This window comes from Channa argus, chromosome 4 (genome assembly GCF_033026475.1).
Source record: "Channa argus isolate prfri chromosome 4, Channa argus male v1.0, whole genome shotgun sequence".
NCBI lineage: Eukaryota > Metazoa > Chordata > Actinopteri > Anabantiformes > Channidae > Channa > Channa argus.
The window spans coordinates 25145941-25161841 of record NC_090200.1 but is presented as its reverse complement, the minus strand read 5'-3'; the positions used below and the strand labels follow the sequence as shown (position 1 = coordinate 25161841).

General features: G+C 41.9%; 1 protein-coding gene across 1 annotated transcript in view; it reads left to right on the top strand.

Annotated features, from left to right (window-relative positions):
• Positions 1 to 15901, top strand: part of jph3b (junctophilin 3b) — a 53002-nt gene that overhangs the window by 23973 nt on the left and 13128 nt on the right. The window contains exons 4-5 of the mRNA XM_067500138.1: positions 9610 to 9734; positions 13187 to 14184. Coding sequence (XP_067356239.1) covers positions 9610 to 9734; positions 13187 to 14184 — 1123 coding nt within the window. The remainder of the gene's footprint in view (positions 1 to 9609; positions 9735 to 13186; positions 14185 to 15901) is intronic.

Sequence of the window (15901 nt, the reverse complement as noted above, 5' to 3'; positions counted from 1 at the left end):
AGGCTGCCCTTTATGTATTCTTCAAGATAAACCCAGATCTCAATACAAACAGCACTTGAATGAACTAATTTTATAGGTTCAGTCAGAGTAACAGAGAGAGAGAAGAGTCTACACTCTGAGAGGGTGCACTTAGTCACAGCTCTGCTTTCAGCTAAATGCTTAGCACTTACACTTGTTAATTAGTACTAACTAAACACAAACTACATCAGGGGGATAGGAATTTGTTTTTCAGGTATTTGGTCAAAAAAAAAAAGTTTGCCTTGTGTCCTGCATGTACCAATATTCACATCACTGTAATAGTTATTGAGATATTTTGAAAAAAGCAAAAAAATCAATTTCCTGATCAGATGAAATGGTGTGAAAGAATCATTAAAGGTATTAAGATGCATCCTCCAAGGACAATAAATGTTTAAATGGAATTGTTGAAAGCGTGAACTGAACGACCAAACAGCTGACATAACAGTACATGCCTTGCTCCTCGGCTATAAGGATGGATTCATGCAATTTTTCCACACCATCACTATAAACCTGTTTTTTTCTGCTGCGCTGCCATTGTATCACACACAAACACACAACAGTTTATTCAGGCAAAAGACAACAAAAGAAAGACACAGAAATGACAATGTTTGAATGAGCTGAGGCACAAGGGGATTGGTTAGGTTGGCCATACTGTAATCTGCCAGGAATATAACACAACAAAGCCAAAATATGTCATGAAGTGTGAAAGTGTATTTATAAATCTATAAAGAGGGGAACTTTACCATTACTTGTACTGTGGTTGTTCAAAAAACTGATGGTCTCTGGAGTAAAACCAATCTTCCTATTATTTGTTTTAATTACAATCCTGATGTTGTCAGACTAAAAGTGTTCTGATAGGGCATGTGTGGGGTCATTGGTTACGCCATGCAAAGGATCTTTGTATTTTGCTAATCATTTGGGAAGTGGTTAACAACAGTCTGCAGTCAGTTCTGCTCCGTCTAAGAATGGTTGGTACACCAAACAATACATGAAAATGTTAATTTATAAGAAATTTGCTTAATTTGTGTGGACTTTATTTACACTGATGGCCAGATTGATGTGAACTCCTTAAAACTGCTGACATCTCCATTTGAAATAGTACGAACTCTAAATTTATTAAAACACGTTGAACCCATTCTGGAACCAAGTGCTCACTTTACTGCTGAATCCTGTTAACAGTGGCTGTGCAGCAATGTATAGATTTTACCAATTTCATGTGTGGGGATGTGCTGAAGTTCAGTGCAGGAACTATAGACAGGTGGTGCAGGTTGGTGGTTTTTGGGTATAATGGCAGAAATCCAACATTACAGCACCCAACCTGTGATGATCATAACTGCACATACAGTCCCTTATAAGTCTGTCCTGTAAACCAGCTCTCACCAGCTTTGACACTACTCACACACACACAGATATAGAGAGAGACAGAGAGAGAGATGTCTAACCCAGATTTAGACAGCAGCATACCACGGGACAGGACAGCCTCTCTCTCTTTCTCCCTGTGTGTCCCAGAACTGAACAGCAGGGTATTTTCTAGTGGAGCAGAAGGAGAAGCCCTGAGAGGTGAAATACAGTCACAGGATAATTGCTGCAAGTACACTTTCTTGGAGCTAAATGAAAGTCATATGTGATGCTGTGATGATGAAGCTGAATACGTTTATAGAGGATCTACACAATAAGCTACGTTATCTGCCACAATTAATCTTACTAATTTGTCTCTTATCAACAAATTAAACTAAACTGATATGCATACAACTTTTTAATGACAATGTGTTTAATCCATATCAGTAGGCATAGGGGTCATAGGTCAACAAACACAGGTCTACAAAGTTGTAGAGCTGTAGTGAAGTTTTGCTAGCTGTCTTTGTGCCTGATGTTTCAGTAAATCACAGATTTCTGTAAAATATAGAGCCCGGGTTAACAACGACTGCCACCGGTGCTGTTGACCTACAGGGTACCGGTGGAAATTGGACTACTGTTGGTCGAAGACGAAGAAGGAGAAGAGGAAGGTGTGTTCGTATGGAGAGAGAGAAGAGGAAAGCTAAGAGTGTAGGACTGACAGTAGGGACTTTGAATGTTGGTACTATGACAGGGAAGGCTAGAGAGTTGATTGACATGATGCAGAGAAGGAAGGTGGACATACTGTGTGTCCAGGAGACCAGGTGGAAAGGTAGCAAGGCTAGAAGCTTAGGAGCAGGGTTCAAGTTGTTCTATCATGGGTCAGATAGGAAGAGCAATGGAGTAGGAGTTATCCTGAAAGAGGAGTTGGTGAGGAATGTACTAGAGGTGATTCGAGTATCAGACAGGTCGATGAGTCTGAAGCTGGAAATTGAAGGGGTGATGTTCAATGTTGTGAGTGGTTATGCCCCACAGGTAGGATGTGAGTTAGAAGAGAAGGAGTAATTCTGGAGTGAGTTAGATGAAGTGATGCAGAGCATTCCCAGAGGTGAGAGAGTGGTCATTGGTGCAGATTTCAATGGGCATGTAGGTGAAGGGAACAGAGGTGATGAGACTGTGATGGGCAAGTTTGGTCTTCAGGACAGGAAAGCAGAAGGACAGATGGTGGTAGACTTTGCAAAGAGGATGGAAATGGCTGTAGTAAACACTTTCTTCCAGAAGAGGCAGGAACATAGAGTAACGTACAAGAGCGGAGGTAGACTACATCTTGTGTAGACGTTGTAATCTGAAAGAGATCAGTGACTGTAAAGTATTGGTAGGGGAGAGTATAGCCAGCCAACACAAAATGGTGGTGTGTAAAATGATCCTGGTGGTGAGGAAGATGAAGAGGACTAAGGCAGAGCAGAGGACGAAGTGGTGGAAGTTGAAAAAGGAAGAATGTCGTGTAGTTTTCATGGAGGAGCTGAGACAGATTCTGGGTGGTTTGGAGGTGCTTCCAGATGACTGGACCACTACAGCTAATTTGATCAGGGAGACAGGTAGGAGGGTACTCGGTGTGTCATCTGGAAAGAGGAAAGTGGACAAAGAGACTTGGTGGTGGAACGAGGAAATTCAGGAGTCTATACAGGGAAAGAGGTTAGCTAAGAAGAAGTGGGACACTGCGAGGACTGATGCAGCGTAAGGTAAAGGTAGAGGTCGCAAAGGCCAAACAAAGAGCATATGAGGACTTGTATGCTAGGTTGGACACTAAAGAGGGAGAGGTGGATTTGTACAGGTTGGCCAGACAAAGAGATAGAGATGGGAAGGATGTGCAGCAGGTTAGTGTGATTAAAGATAAAGATGGAAATGTATTGACAGGTGCCAGGAGTGTGATGGGAAGATGGAAGGAGAACTTTGAAGAGTTGATGAATGAGGGAAATGAAAGGGAACAAAGAGTAGAAGAGGTGACTGGTGTCGAGCAGGAAGTAGCAAAGATTAATAAGAGTGAAGTGAGGAGGACATTGAAGAGGATGAAGAGTGGAAAGGCAGTTGGTCCTGATGACATACTTGTGTATGAAAGTGTCTAGAAGAGGTGGCAGTGGAGTTTCTGACTAGTTTGTTTAATAAGATATTGGAGAGTGAGAGGATGCCAGAGGACTGGAGGAGAAGTGTACTGGTGCCAATTTTTAAGAACAAGGGAGATATGCAGAGCTGTGGCAACTACAGAGGAATAAAGCTGATGAGCCACACAATGAAGTTGTGGGAAAGAGTAGTGGAAGCTCGGCTAAGGGCAGAGGTGAACATTTGTGAGCAGCAATATGGTTTTTTATGCCTAGAAAGAATACAACGGATGCAGTATTTGCTTTGAGGATGCTGATGGAGAAATACAGAGAGGGTCATAGGGAGTTGCATTGTGTCTTTGTAGATTTAGGGAAAGCGTTTGACAGGGTACCGAGAGAGGAGCTGTGCTATTGTATGAGGAATCTGGAGTGGCAGAGAAGTATGTTAGAGTGGTGCAGGACATGTATGAGAGCTGTAAGACCTTGGTGAGGTGTGCTGTAGGTGTGACAGAGGAGTTCAAGGTGGAGGTGGGTCTGCATCAAGGATCGGCTCTGAGCCCCTTCTTGTTTGCTGTGGTGATGGACAGACTGACAGATGAGGTTAGACAGGAATCTCTGTGGACTATGATATTTGCAGATGACATTGTGATTTGTTGTGAGAGCAGGGAGCAGGTGGAGGAAAATCTAGAGAGGTGGAGGTCTGCTCTGGAAAACAGAGGAATGAAGCTTATCCAGAATACATGTGTGTCAATGAGAGGGACCAGGTGGAACGGTGAGGTTACAGGGAGCAGAAGTGAACAAGGTGCAGGACTTTAAGTACTTAGGATCAACGGTTCAGAGCAACGGAGAGTGTGGAAAAGAGGTGAAGAGGCGAGTGCAAGCAGGTTGGAACGGGTGGAGAAAAGTGCCAGGTGTGTTGTGTGACAAAAGAGTATCAGCAAGAATGAAAGGAAAGGTTTTCAAGACGGTAGTGAGACCAGCGATGTTGTTCGGCTTAGAGACAGTAGCACTGAAGAAAAGACAGGAGGCAGAGCTGGAGGTAGCAGAGCTTAAGATGTTGAGGTTCTCTTTGGGAGGGACGAGGATGGACAGGATCAGGAATGAGTACATCAGAGGGACAGCTCATGTTAGATGTGTTGGAGATAAAGTCAGAGAGGACAGATTGAGGTGGTTTGGACATGTTCAGAGAAGAAATTGTGATTATATCGGTAGAAGGAGGCTGAGGTTGGAGCTGCCTGGCAGGAGGTATAGAGGAAGACCAAAGAGGAGATTTATGGATGTAGTGAGGGAGGACATGAAGTTAGTTGGTGTGAGTGAAGAGGATGCAGAGGACAGGGTTAGATGGAGGCACATGATTCGCTGTGGCGACCCCTGAAAGGGAACAACCCAAAGGAAAAGAAGAAGAAGATTTCTGTAAAATAGGCTGATGTGCCATGAACACTGCTATCACATGTGCTGGTGTGACTGATGTGTCATCAGGCTACCTATGATTCGATTACCTGTGATTGTTTCATCAGGAAGCCTACAACACACACACACACACACACACACACACAAACACACTACATTAGTAGTGATGTAGGTAGGAAAGTAGGAAGCCATGCTAGATAATCAGGTATAGATCATCCAAGAATGCTGAATAAGATTTTCTCTCCCTGTCTTTTGTCTCACATTGTTGGCCTTGCTTGTCTTCCTCTTTGTGTATCTCATTGTCTTTGGTCTCCATCTTTGTTGTCCTTTATGTGGCTCATCCTTAGTCCTTTGCTCTGTCCTCTTAAAGGTGGACAGAGCATGTGTAAAGTCTTTTCCAGAGCCTTAAAATATACTTTTATCTATGTGATTTCATCACAGTGGAAAGTCTGTAGAGCTGATGGGACTTCAGTCCAGTAGTTGCCCAGCTCTTTCTTGAAACCTCCACCCATTTTCTCAAAACCTTAAACACAAATCCAAATATTCAAAATACATCCACAAAATCACAGCCTTTTCTATAAAAACCAAAGTATCACCTGAAAACCATTAATCCTGTGTTTAAAACCAAACAATATATTCAGATCATACACACAGCAAGTAAAAATATATTCACCACAGAGGATTTGTTAGGCACTACATAAAAAAAATCTAGGATAAAGCATCCGGGGCATGTAGTTACAGTAACAGAAAATGTTTATTGTAAATGCAATTAGGACAACAATTCTTAAAGTCAAAGTGATATTTACATTTAGCACTTTTCTAACAAAAACAAAGGAAATCACATGGTGTACAATCACTGTAATTGAGATTCCTTCTGCAACATCGTGTCCTTGTGTAGCATTGACAATACTACACAGATATATCATAACAGACATGTTCCTTTGCCTCGTCCACCACACACTCTTCGTCCTCTGCCTCTCTGTATGTTTCTTGCTGCCAAGTAACAACAAATATGTATCCATAGGTACTGGTGAGGTACACCGTTGTTAGTGATAAGTACTCAGTAAGTTTGCTATACTTACTCTATAGGTTGCTGGCTTTAATCTGAACCGTTAGATATTTTCCCACAAACCCTGTGCCTTCCTGTCACACAGGAGACTCTGCTGCTTGTCCTCACTATCCTCCTTTAGCCTCAAAATAGAAACCGTCAGTCTTGTGGGGACCACTGTAATTACGATGTCTCACAACTAATCTGGTAATGATTCACTGACGTTGAATACACAACCCCTCTAAACTCCAGTAGTCTTCCCTCTTTTCCAGCCTCTCCATTCCATGTACCTCTGCTTTGTCACACAGTTCACTCTTCTGTCTCTCTTTTCATCACCTCGCTCCCGCCTTCTTTCTTTTCTCTCTTTTCACCATCCATTAGCAAACTTCCCCCTATTTTGGACAAGATGTTGTGTTGTATAATCAAACCCTCTTTGAACAGGCAGCATTTTTCTCTCCAGGCAATTGGTTCATCCCAAAACAGGTTGTTTCCAAGAAAGACAGGAGTGGGACAGGAAGTTGTGGATGAAAGGATGTGTCATAAATAGAGAGAGATTAAAAGGGTCTTTTGTGTTGTGTTATAACAACCAAGGTTAAGGCAGATTAGTCTGAGTGTCTTTGCATGGGAAGCTCTTTGTTCAGGACTTGTAAACCTTGTGAATAGAAGATTTTTTCCACATGTTATGATGTCATGTACTACATTTAGGAACTCTTATTCCCCCTCTTTACACCTCACCTTCCACCACAGCACACACACACGGTTTGAGCGAACTGTGGGTCAGACAAAGCAGTGGTGGCAGAGAGTGTAGCAAGGGCCAAAGAGAAACACCGAGGCACAGAGGAACAAAATCAATAGTCATCGACATGCAACACTGCATCAAGACTTACTGGCCACAGGGAGAAGAGTTGAGTGTACACGAGTTGAGAACCCTTTGAAAGACAGAGAAAAATAGGAAGAGGGAGACGGAGATGAGAAGAGGATTGTAATTGAGAGAAAGATATCTTTGATAGAAGGGTGGGGAAAGAAAGAGGGAGTCAGACAAGAGGCAGATGAAAGGGGGTTTGTGATAAAGAAAGAATGAGCAATTAGGGAGAGGCAGAGAAGAAAAAAGAAAGAGGGCAGAAATTAAAGAAAGTGTGAGTGAGATAAGCAGAGGCTGGGAAGGAGCAGTTACGGAGATGAACGACGAGCAGAGAGGCAGTGAGATGAATTATGTTTTGAAAGTAAAGCCATTTTCAAGCCAAAGATTACAGTGGCAGTAAACAGATGAATACTACACCTCATCACACTCTACTTTAGTAATGCTTGTTCTCCTGTAATATGATGCCTACATGTTGTTGTTGTTGTATTGTTGGTGTGTGTATGTTTGTGTGTGTGTGTGTGTTTTAACCCACTGAGTCAGGTGTCATTTATAATGAGATTTGTCAGCCATAACAAAACACAATAGCACAGATAGCTCAGATGGGCTGTAATGTGTTTGTATACAGTTGTGTTATTTCTTTAATCACAGGAAACAGGTCCCAGGGTCTGCAGTAACTTGATTAATGTTTGACAAACACATTAAAACCACAGCCACATCACACTGGAGGTTTTTAAGCTCCAAATTACAGCTCACACCACAGATTACTTCAGTGATCTGCATGCATCAGTGATGTGTGTCTGCTGATGTTCTCCCTAACATCTGTTTGAGAAACAGTTTACATCAGACTACACACAGGGTATAGAAAATATAATTGTAACGTCACACTGGTTTAATTATTGGGGTATGCAGGAGCCATCTTGTGGGATTTCTTCTGCCTTTTTATTGGTGAGTTGAAAGCTTCATTTTTGTGAAGTTGTCTTGAGAAATCACGTAAATCTAATTGTCTACTGGAGCTTTCAGTTGTATTGACGTGCAGAAATCACGGAATGAGTTACCAAATAATTCTACAGTACACATGACTTCTATCATCTTCTTCCAAAAGCTCTATTATCCATATCCACAAAACAGTGGATAAAAGTTGAGAAAACTCAAACTATCAAGGCAGCAAACTTTTACATTTATTTAACCTTCATTTAACCAGATAAAACCCATTAAGATCAAGATCTCATTTACAAGGGTGACCTGGGCAAGAGGTCAGCAGCACACGCCATAATAAATGAATATATTTTTAAATACACATTACTTAAAATAACACTTAACTTAAAATAAACAATACTTTAGGTATTGCATACAGTTTAGCATTACAAACTGCAGTAGTTAAGGACAAAGTAACAGCTTAAAAACAAAAGAACTGTCCAATGGACTCTCGTTGTCTGGTGATTAGGAAACAACGAAACGCTTCCAGTGAAATTAGTTCTGATATCTTCAGCTCTGTTTGGAGATTATTCCAAGCAGAGGGGGCTGCAAAACTGAATGCTCACTTCCCCATTTCAGTCCGAACACGAGCAACAGTGAGTCGATGAAAGTCAAGCCAACGCAAAGCATAATGGCTTTTGTTTTTTGTAAAAGAGAGCATAAATATAATGGTACCAAGCCAAGAAGAGCCTACAGGTTAGAATTGATCAGTGTGTGATCAAGACTGTCAAATGCTTTAGAGAGATCAATGAATATTTTATACACAATATTTTATACAATCCAGCACCTGAATAAGAACATTTCAAACCTTTAGCGTGGCAGAAACACTGCCGTGCTGCTTTCTGAAAAAACACACCGGAAATTCGAATTGTTTCTATAAACACCTTAAGTTGGCTACTAACTAACTTTTTACAAGCAACTAACTTTGTACAAAAGCTGATATCTAGACTTTTTTCTAGAATTTTATTGCAAGTCAGGGTTAAGTTACAGATGTGGGACAGTGGCTTGGCTATGTAATCTGCAGCCAGCTTTAAGAAGTGGTCTAGTTTATCTGTACCAGCTGCCTTTCTGCTACCAAGTATTTTTTTTCAGTGAACATCAGCAATCTTTGGATCATTCAGATTATTTGTCATTTCAGAGAGGTAAAACTCTGACTTGGCACTCTTGTTTAAAGAGGTACAGTTATTTCACAGCTGTCAAAAATGGAGCCAGTCTACCTCAGACTTATTTTTTCTCGCCTAGGCCCAGGCAGCATCCCTTTTTATAAGATTACCGATTTCTGGGAAAACCAGGGAGTGTAATACCCTTTCACTCTAAATGTACGCAGAGCTGAATATGTATTAATTCGTCTTTAAAGACAACGAATCTAGGTTCATTTAAATTTAACCTAGCAATGTATTTATGCAGTGAGGTGAGAGACTCACTGCAAGCTGAAGGAGGTCTACAACATCCCATAATTGTGAGGGATTGATCCTTTAAAAATTCAGGTTTCAGGACAAGAATTTCAAATTGTTTTGGAATAGACACAGAATATAGGAGGGTAACATGAAATGCAATTTTTATATATATGAGTACACCTCCACCTTTTCTACTGCGATCAAAATGAAAGACATTGTAAGCTGATATAAAAATATCTTCGTTTTGAGTTTGGCAATTTTACTTAATATTTTACAGTTACAATGTTACCTGAAATTGTTGTGCAGTATAAGCAGTTATATTGTTGTAAAGGTCAATTAGGTTTTGTATCTCCTTCCAACCTGCTGCAATGATTCTGTGTCTCTTCTCATTTTAACCGATCGGTGTTCATGTTGGCATCATTTGTTGTCTTTCTTCTACTCTCTTCCTTGTCTTCTGTGTATCAGGACGGCTCATGCCCAGGGTAAAGCAGAGGCAGCGGTGGGAGCAGCTCAGAAAGCTCAGGAGGAGAGTCGCATGGCCAGGGTCACTGCCAAGCAGTTCTCTCCTTCCTTCCAGCATCCAGGAAACGGTGGGCACACACAAATTAATAACACAAGTGTACTTTACACCCCTGTACACACATGTTTAAAAGATCTAGCAACAAGTGTGGGCATGTGTGAACAAATAGATGCGCGGAGGGGGGGGCTGATGATAAAGGTCAGTTTCAACCTCCCTCCAGCTTTATTTTTTGCCACTATCACTCACATTTGCACATCTCTGCAGGTAGCCAGGTCACAAACACATGCACTATGACACACATACACACACACACACACACACACACACACACACACACACACACACACACACACACACACACACACACACCTGAGACGACAGTGGCTGTTTTTTTTTGCCTTCTATTCTGCTCTCAGCTGCTGTCTTTTCTTCCACATTGTTGCGAGGACATCCATGTCAACAAGGATCAGTGCTGACATTTTGCAACATTTGTGTTGATCTTTTATCCTTTTGTTTCCTGTGCATCAGCTCGCAGGGGACTGGACAAATGTTATTGGGAGAAAATGAATCTCAGAGAAGAGAAGTTTTTGCTCAAAGGAAGGAAAAGTAGTTTTAGAGTTGTCATTGCATTTCCCTTTTCTTGTTATTGATTAATTATGTAAGGTTTGTATGCGTGTAAGTAAACACACATACTCAGTTTTTATGTTGCAACAGTCAGAAAGGTGATAATTCTACTCTCTGTTAATTATTGAGGTTGGGTATTGAGTAGTGGAGTCCTACTGGATTGCATTATAAGAAGAGGTAGTTCTAAAGTTTTAGCCCTCTTATTCATTTTAAATAGTGTGGCCACAGAACCACCCTTTATTTTATTATGTCAAAGGCAGGGTTCAAATATAATATTAAATAAAATATTAAACATTTTCTTTCTTTTGAGATTGTACAGGTATGGGGTACGTAGTGGCTTAATGGTTGCATGTCCCAAATAACATTTCTAGCCTGAGAACCTTTGTGTGAAAAGCTTTAATTACAGCTAAAAGATGTATCATGTCACTGTTTACCAGTATTTTCTTTTTAATAACATTTCACCAAATAGAAATTGCAAACATCTTTATTAATATCACACTTTTATATTAGATACATTTTTAAAGCAATTCATATAAAAATCATCACATTATTATTTGTTATAAAAGGGTGCTGTAGTATAAAATAAAACTAGTAATGACATTTATCTGACTGTTGTTGCCTGGACTGATCGGGGTATTGTATTTTTGCTTACAATTGGTTCCAAATATTAGTAATTTGTGGGGTAATTTAAAAAAACACCCCCATCTCGAGCCTTTTACAGTGCATCCATAAAGTATTCACTGCTAACTTTTCCCACATTTTTTTATGTTAAGGCCTTAATTCAAAATGAAATAAATTTATCATTTTTCTTAAAATTTTACAAACAATACCCCAAGTGACAACGTGAAAGTGCTTGAAGCACCTTTAAAAGCACTTAAAGCCTCAAGCCTCTTTGATGCTACAAGCTTAGCTCACCTTTTTTTGGGCAGTTTCTCCTCTTCCTCTTTGAAGTACCTCAGAGTAGCTCCATCAGGTTGGATAGGGAGTGTTATAGCACAGCCATTTTAGATCTCTCCAAAAATGTTAAATCGGGTTCAAATCTGGCCTCCAGCATTGGCTGGGCCACTCAAGGACATTCACAGACTTGTCCTGTAGCCACTCCTTTGTTATCTTGGTGGGGTAGTTGTTATCTTTTCTGTGTGCTTAAGGTCATTGTCCTGTTGAAAGATGAACCGTTGCCCCAGTCCGAGATCCAGAGGACTCTCGAACAGGTTTTCATCAAGAATGTCTCTGCACATTGCTGCATTCATCTTTCCCACAATCCTGACTAGTCTTCCTATTCCTGCTGCTAAAAAAAACAACCCCACAGTATGATGCTGCCACCACCATGCTCTATATTAAAGGTGTTTTGGACAGGTGGTGAATGGTGCCTGGTCTCCTCCAGATATGATACTTGGCATTCAGGCCAAAGAGTTCAGTCCTTTTTTTCATCAGACCGGAGTATTTTGTTTCTCATGGTCTGAGAGTCCTTCAGGTGCCTTTTGGCAAACTCCAGGTGGGTCGTCATGTTCCTTTTAAAAAGAAGTGGTTTCCATCCTTCCACTCTAACATACAGGCCTGATTGGTGGAGTGCTTAGAGATGGTTGTTCTTCTGGAAGGTTCTCCTCCACAGAGAAATGCTGGAGCTCTTTCAGAGTGATCATCAGGTTCTTGGTCACCTCCCTGACTAAGGAAGGCCCTTCTCTCTCGATCACTCAGTTTGGCCAGCCGGCCAGCTCTAGGAAGATTTCTGGTAGTTCTAAACTTCTTCCACGTATGGATGATGGAGGCCAATGTGGTCATTGTGATCTTCAAGCTGCAGAAACTTTTCCTGTAACATTTCCTAGACCTGTGCCTCAATATAATCCTGTCTTGAAGGCCTACAGACATTTCCTTACAGAATTTACAAACCAACTCATACAGGGTGTTCAGCTCAACAGCTCTTGCTTACCTCAACCCCCTTATTCAGGTACACAATCCCTCCCATCTGCTGTGTTCTGCCAATGAACAGCATCTGGTGGTTTCAGGATCAGAAAGAAGACACCAAGCAAAACTTTTCAGCTCAGTTATCCCACGATGTTGGAACGAGCTACCAAACTCTGCACGCAAACTTACTCTCTTACAATTCAAAAAACTGCTGAAAACAGAACTCTTCCGCACCTTCATATGCACTTAAATCTAACTTCCTTTCTGCTCTTTCTTGCACTTACTTCTCCCTCTTCTGATAAGACTTTGCTTTGATGTTTTCTCTTTCACTTCGTTTTCTTTTTCCCTTGTACCTCACTGGAAGTCGCTTTGGATAAAAGTTTCTGCTAAACGACTAAATCTAAATGTAAATGTAAATTTCTTGGACTTCATGGCTTGGTTTATGCTCTGACATGCACTGTTGACTGTGGGAATTTATACAGACAGGTGTGTGCCTTTGCAAATCATGTCCAATAACCTGAATTTCCCACAGGTGGACTTGAGTCAAGTTGTAGAAACATCTCCAGGATGATTAATGGAAACAGGATGAACCAGAGCTCAATGTTGAGCATCATGGCAAAAGCCATGGATATTTGTGAATACTTATTTACATGTGATTTTTTTTTCATTTTTTTATTTTTAATAAAGGTTTCAAACAACTTCTTGAACTATTATTTGAAGAATTTTGAGGAAAATAATGCATTTGATCCATTTTTAATAAGACTATAACATAATATATATAATATGGAAAATGTGCTCTGAATACTTTCTGAATGCACTGTACTGTCCACAGTCCCTAACATGTAATATGTGCATGTAAATATTATGTTTGTGCCTGCACTGATTCTTTTTGCACTTTCATTGCCTTCAAAGTAGTAATACAAGCAAACACGGAGACTTTGACTTATCTCCTCCCTGAATGCCCATTGTTTCCCTAACATCCATCTTTTGCAGGTATGGAGGTGCAGCGTCCCAAACGCCAGGTGTCCAGTGAAGTGGAGGGTGAAGGGTTGTCGAGTAGCGCCGGCACGACTGACAGTCCGGACCTCTATGTAAAAAGTGCAGCCTCTGATGACCCCTCTAACGATGCGGCCACCCCTGACCTCAGTCCTCCTTCTTCCTCACCTCCTCACACCCCGCCTCCCCCTGCCCGGCCATCCCAGCGCACCCGGAGTGCCCGCTTCCACCGGCAGAGCGCTGTGGACCATGGGGACAAAGGGAAGGAGGGAGGAGAAAAGAGTGAGAAAACTGGGGGAGAAGGGCAGACAGAGATCCAGGTGTTAATGGAGGGAGGTAGCAGGGGAGGTGATGGTGGTGGAGGAGAAGGGAAGGGGGATTACCCATGGGCCAACAGCTGGAGTGAGGACAAAAGAAGAGGGATGTTGTCAAAAGCAGGAGCTGGGCTCAGTGGAAGAGGAGCTAGTCGGACAAATGGACATAAGCACAGCTCCTCCAATCACAAGTCACGGGAGCATGGCTCATCTAATCACAGACAGCCCAGAGGGGACAGGTGGACAGAGTCATCCTCGTCTGCCTCTTGGACATCTGGACACAGGGGTGTGCATGGAAGGGGAGGCAGGCTACTTGAGCAGGACGAAGAGAAGATTAGCAACTACGAGATGGAAATGAAACCTTTACAACCCAGAGACTCCACTACCCACAAGCCCCATGGGCACGGGGAGGAGAGGCATGGGCACAGTCACACTCATGGAGAGGGACGCTCACACACAGTGCAGCGACAGAGACATAAGAACCGTGAAGGGAGGGAGGAGAGGGAACGAAGGGAGGGGAAAGACGGGGGGAAAGACTCTGTGCACAAGACAGACAGACCGGGGGAGAAGATGGATCCGCGGCCTCTACGCCGGGACCTCACCCTCTCCCCCCCTCTGAAGTCCTCCCCCATCACACCGGAGCAGCAGGACCACACCCTCATGCAGAGCAAAGGCAACTCGGTAAGACACACAGCAATGAGCAACACTGATCAATTACGCACAAACACAAGTTAACTCACTCTGCAGCGACATTAAAACTGCAAATGCATAAAACTCATGATGGCAAGAGCTGAAGGTTGTCATCATCACCTGTACCATGACGCATAAAAACCAGTCGAGTTGTCTCATGAGTGCAAAGTTGCCTTTTGGAGTTTTGAATTTTAGTTGTTGTTGTGTAAAATTGTCAAAACTATGAGTAAGGTTCCAGGTTTAAAAACAAGGCCTGAAGGATTCAGTTATTTTCACTGTGTTGTGTTTTTTTGGATCATCATGGTGTGTGGCACTAGCAAAGAGACAAAAAAACAGGTTTTACTTTGACCATCAGGAGACAATGTCATCAAATGTTCCTCCAAAGCTAAGCTGTATTTTTTACATTCACAGCTACCAAAACATAACAAAATAGATATTTTCAACAGCAGTGGTGTTTTTTCATCCACTGTAAAACAGAAAGATTTGTCATTTAAGGCCTTTTTCACTATAGGAACTTTATGGCCCATTGCTAAACTTGTACTGGTGGTTTCAGGTTCTGCTCTTGTTTCCGCTGCCCTCTGCCTCCTATGGAGACACTTTCTCTCACTTTGTCTTCCTGGGATTTTTGAATGTGAGAATGTCATGTGATTGGATCTGATTAATTACAATCACACTTTTATGTTTAGAGTGTGATTGATTTTTCTGAGGACATCATGGTGATGGAGTGTTTAGTCCTGCTGCCTCACAGGTAAAGGGAACCCGTTTTTACCCTTCGACCTACTGTGGACTTTGTGTTTAGAGTTTTCATGTTTTTCCTGTGCTTGCGTGCATTTTTTGATTTGACTTTAAATTGTCTGAGTGTTACTACGACCATTCAGCGTCACCAATTAACTTAACTGCATACCTTTGGACTGTGGGAGGAGTGCCTCGAGGAAGCCTATGAACCTAAAACCCATCCACCCATTATCTTTAACTGTTATTACTGTTCAGGTCACCAGAGCCAACACAAAAAGACAACCATTCAAGCACACACCACATGGAATTCTTGAAAGCAGAGGGGGAACTCCACATAGAAATTCCCCAGCCAGCCAATAGATTTGAACCAGGGACCTTCTAACTGTGAGGCAGCAGAATTTATCATCCCACCTTCATGCTACCCCAACAAAATTCAGTTTGTGTCTTGTTTAAATTGATCTGTTTTTGTGAATTGAAAAGTTTTGTTAAGCTTATAACAAAAGTCAGCTGGCCACTCACTAGCCACAGTTTTGGTATACTTCAAAAGTGAACCACGGATGACCAACAAATTGTAGTGATCCCAAACTCCTTGTCTGCAGTCTGTTATGCAATGTTTTGCGTGCGGGAATTGTAACCTCAACTTAACCCAACCTTGCCCTAACCCTAATGACCCAGGGAGGGTGTTTCATAAATCTAAAGTTATCTTGAGAGAATTTTTTCGTTTTTTTGTCGATTTAGCTTATGCTGTAAGTTCAGGTCGCCACAGCAGATAATTAGTCAGTTTTTTTGCCAGATGCCCTTCCTGACACAATCCTCCCAAATTTATATTGGGCTTGGGACTGGCACTGCATGGCTAGGGATGGGCTGTTGGGGATTCAGTAACTTGCCCTGGGACACTTTAAAATGTGGTCGGGAGGAGCGGGGCATGAACCTCCGATCCTATGTCAGTGGGCAGACACAGACAGAAGTGACA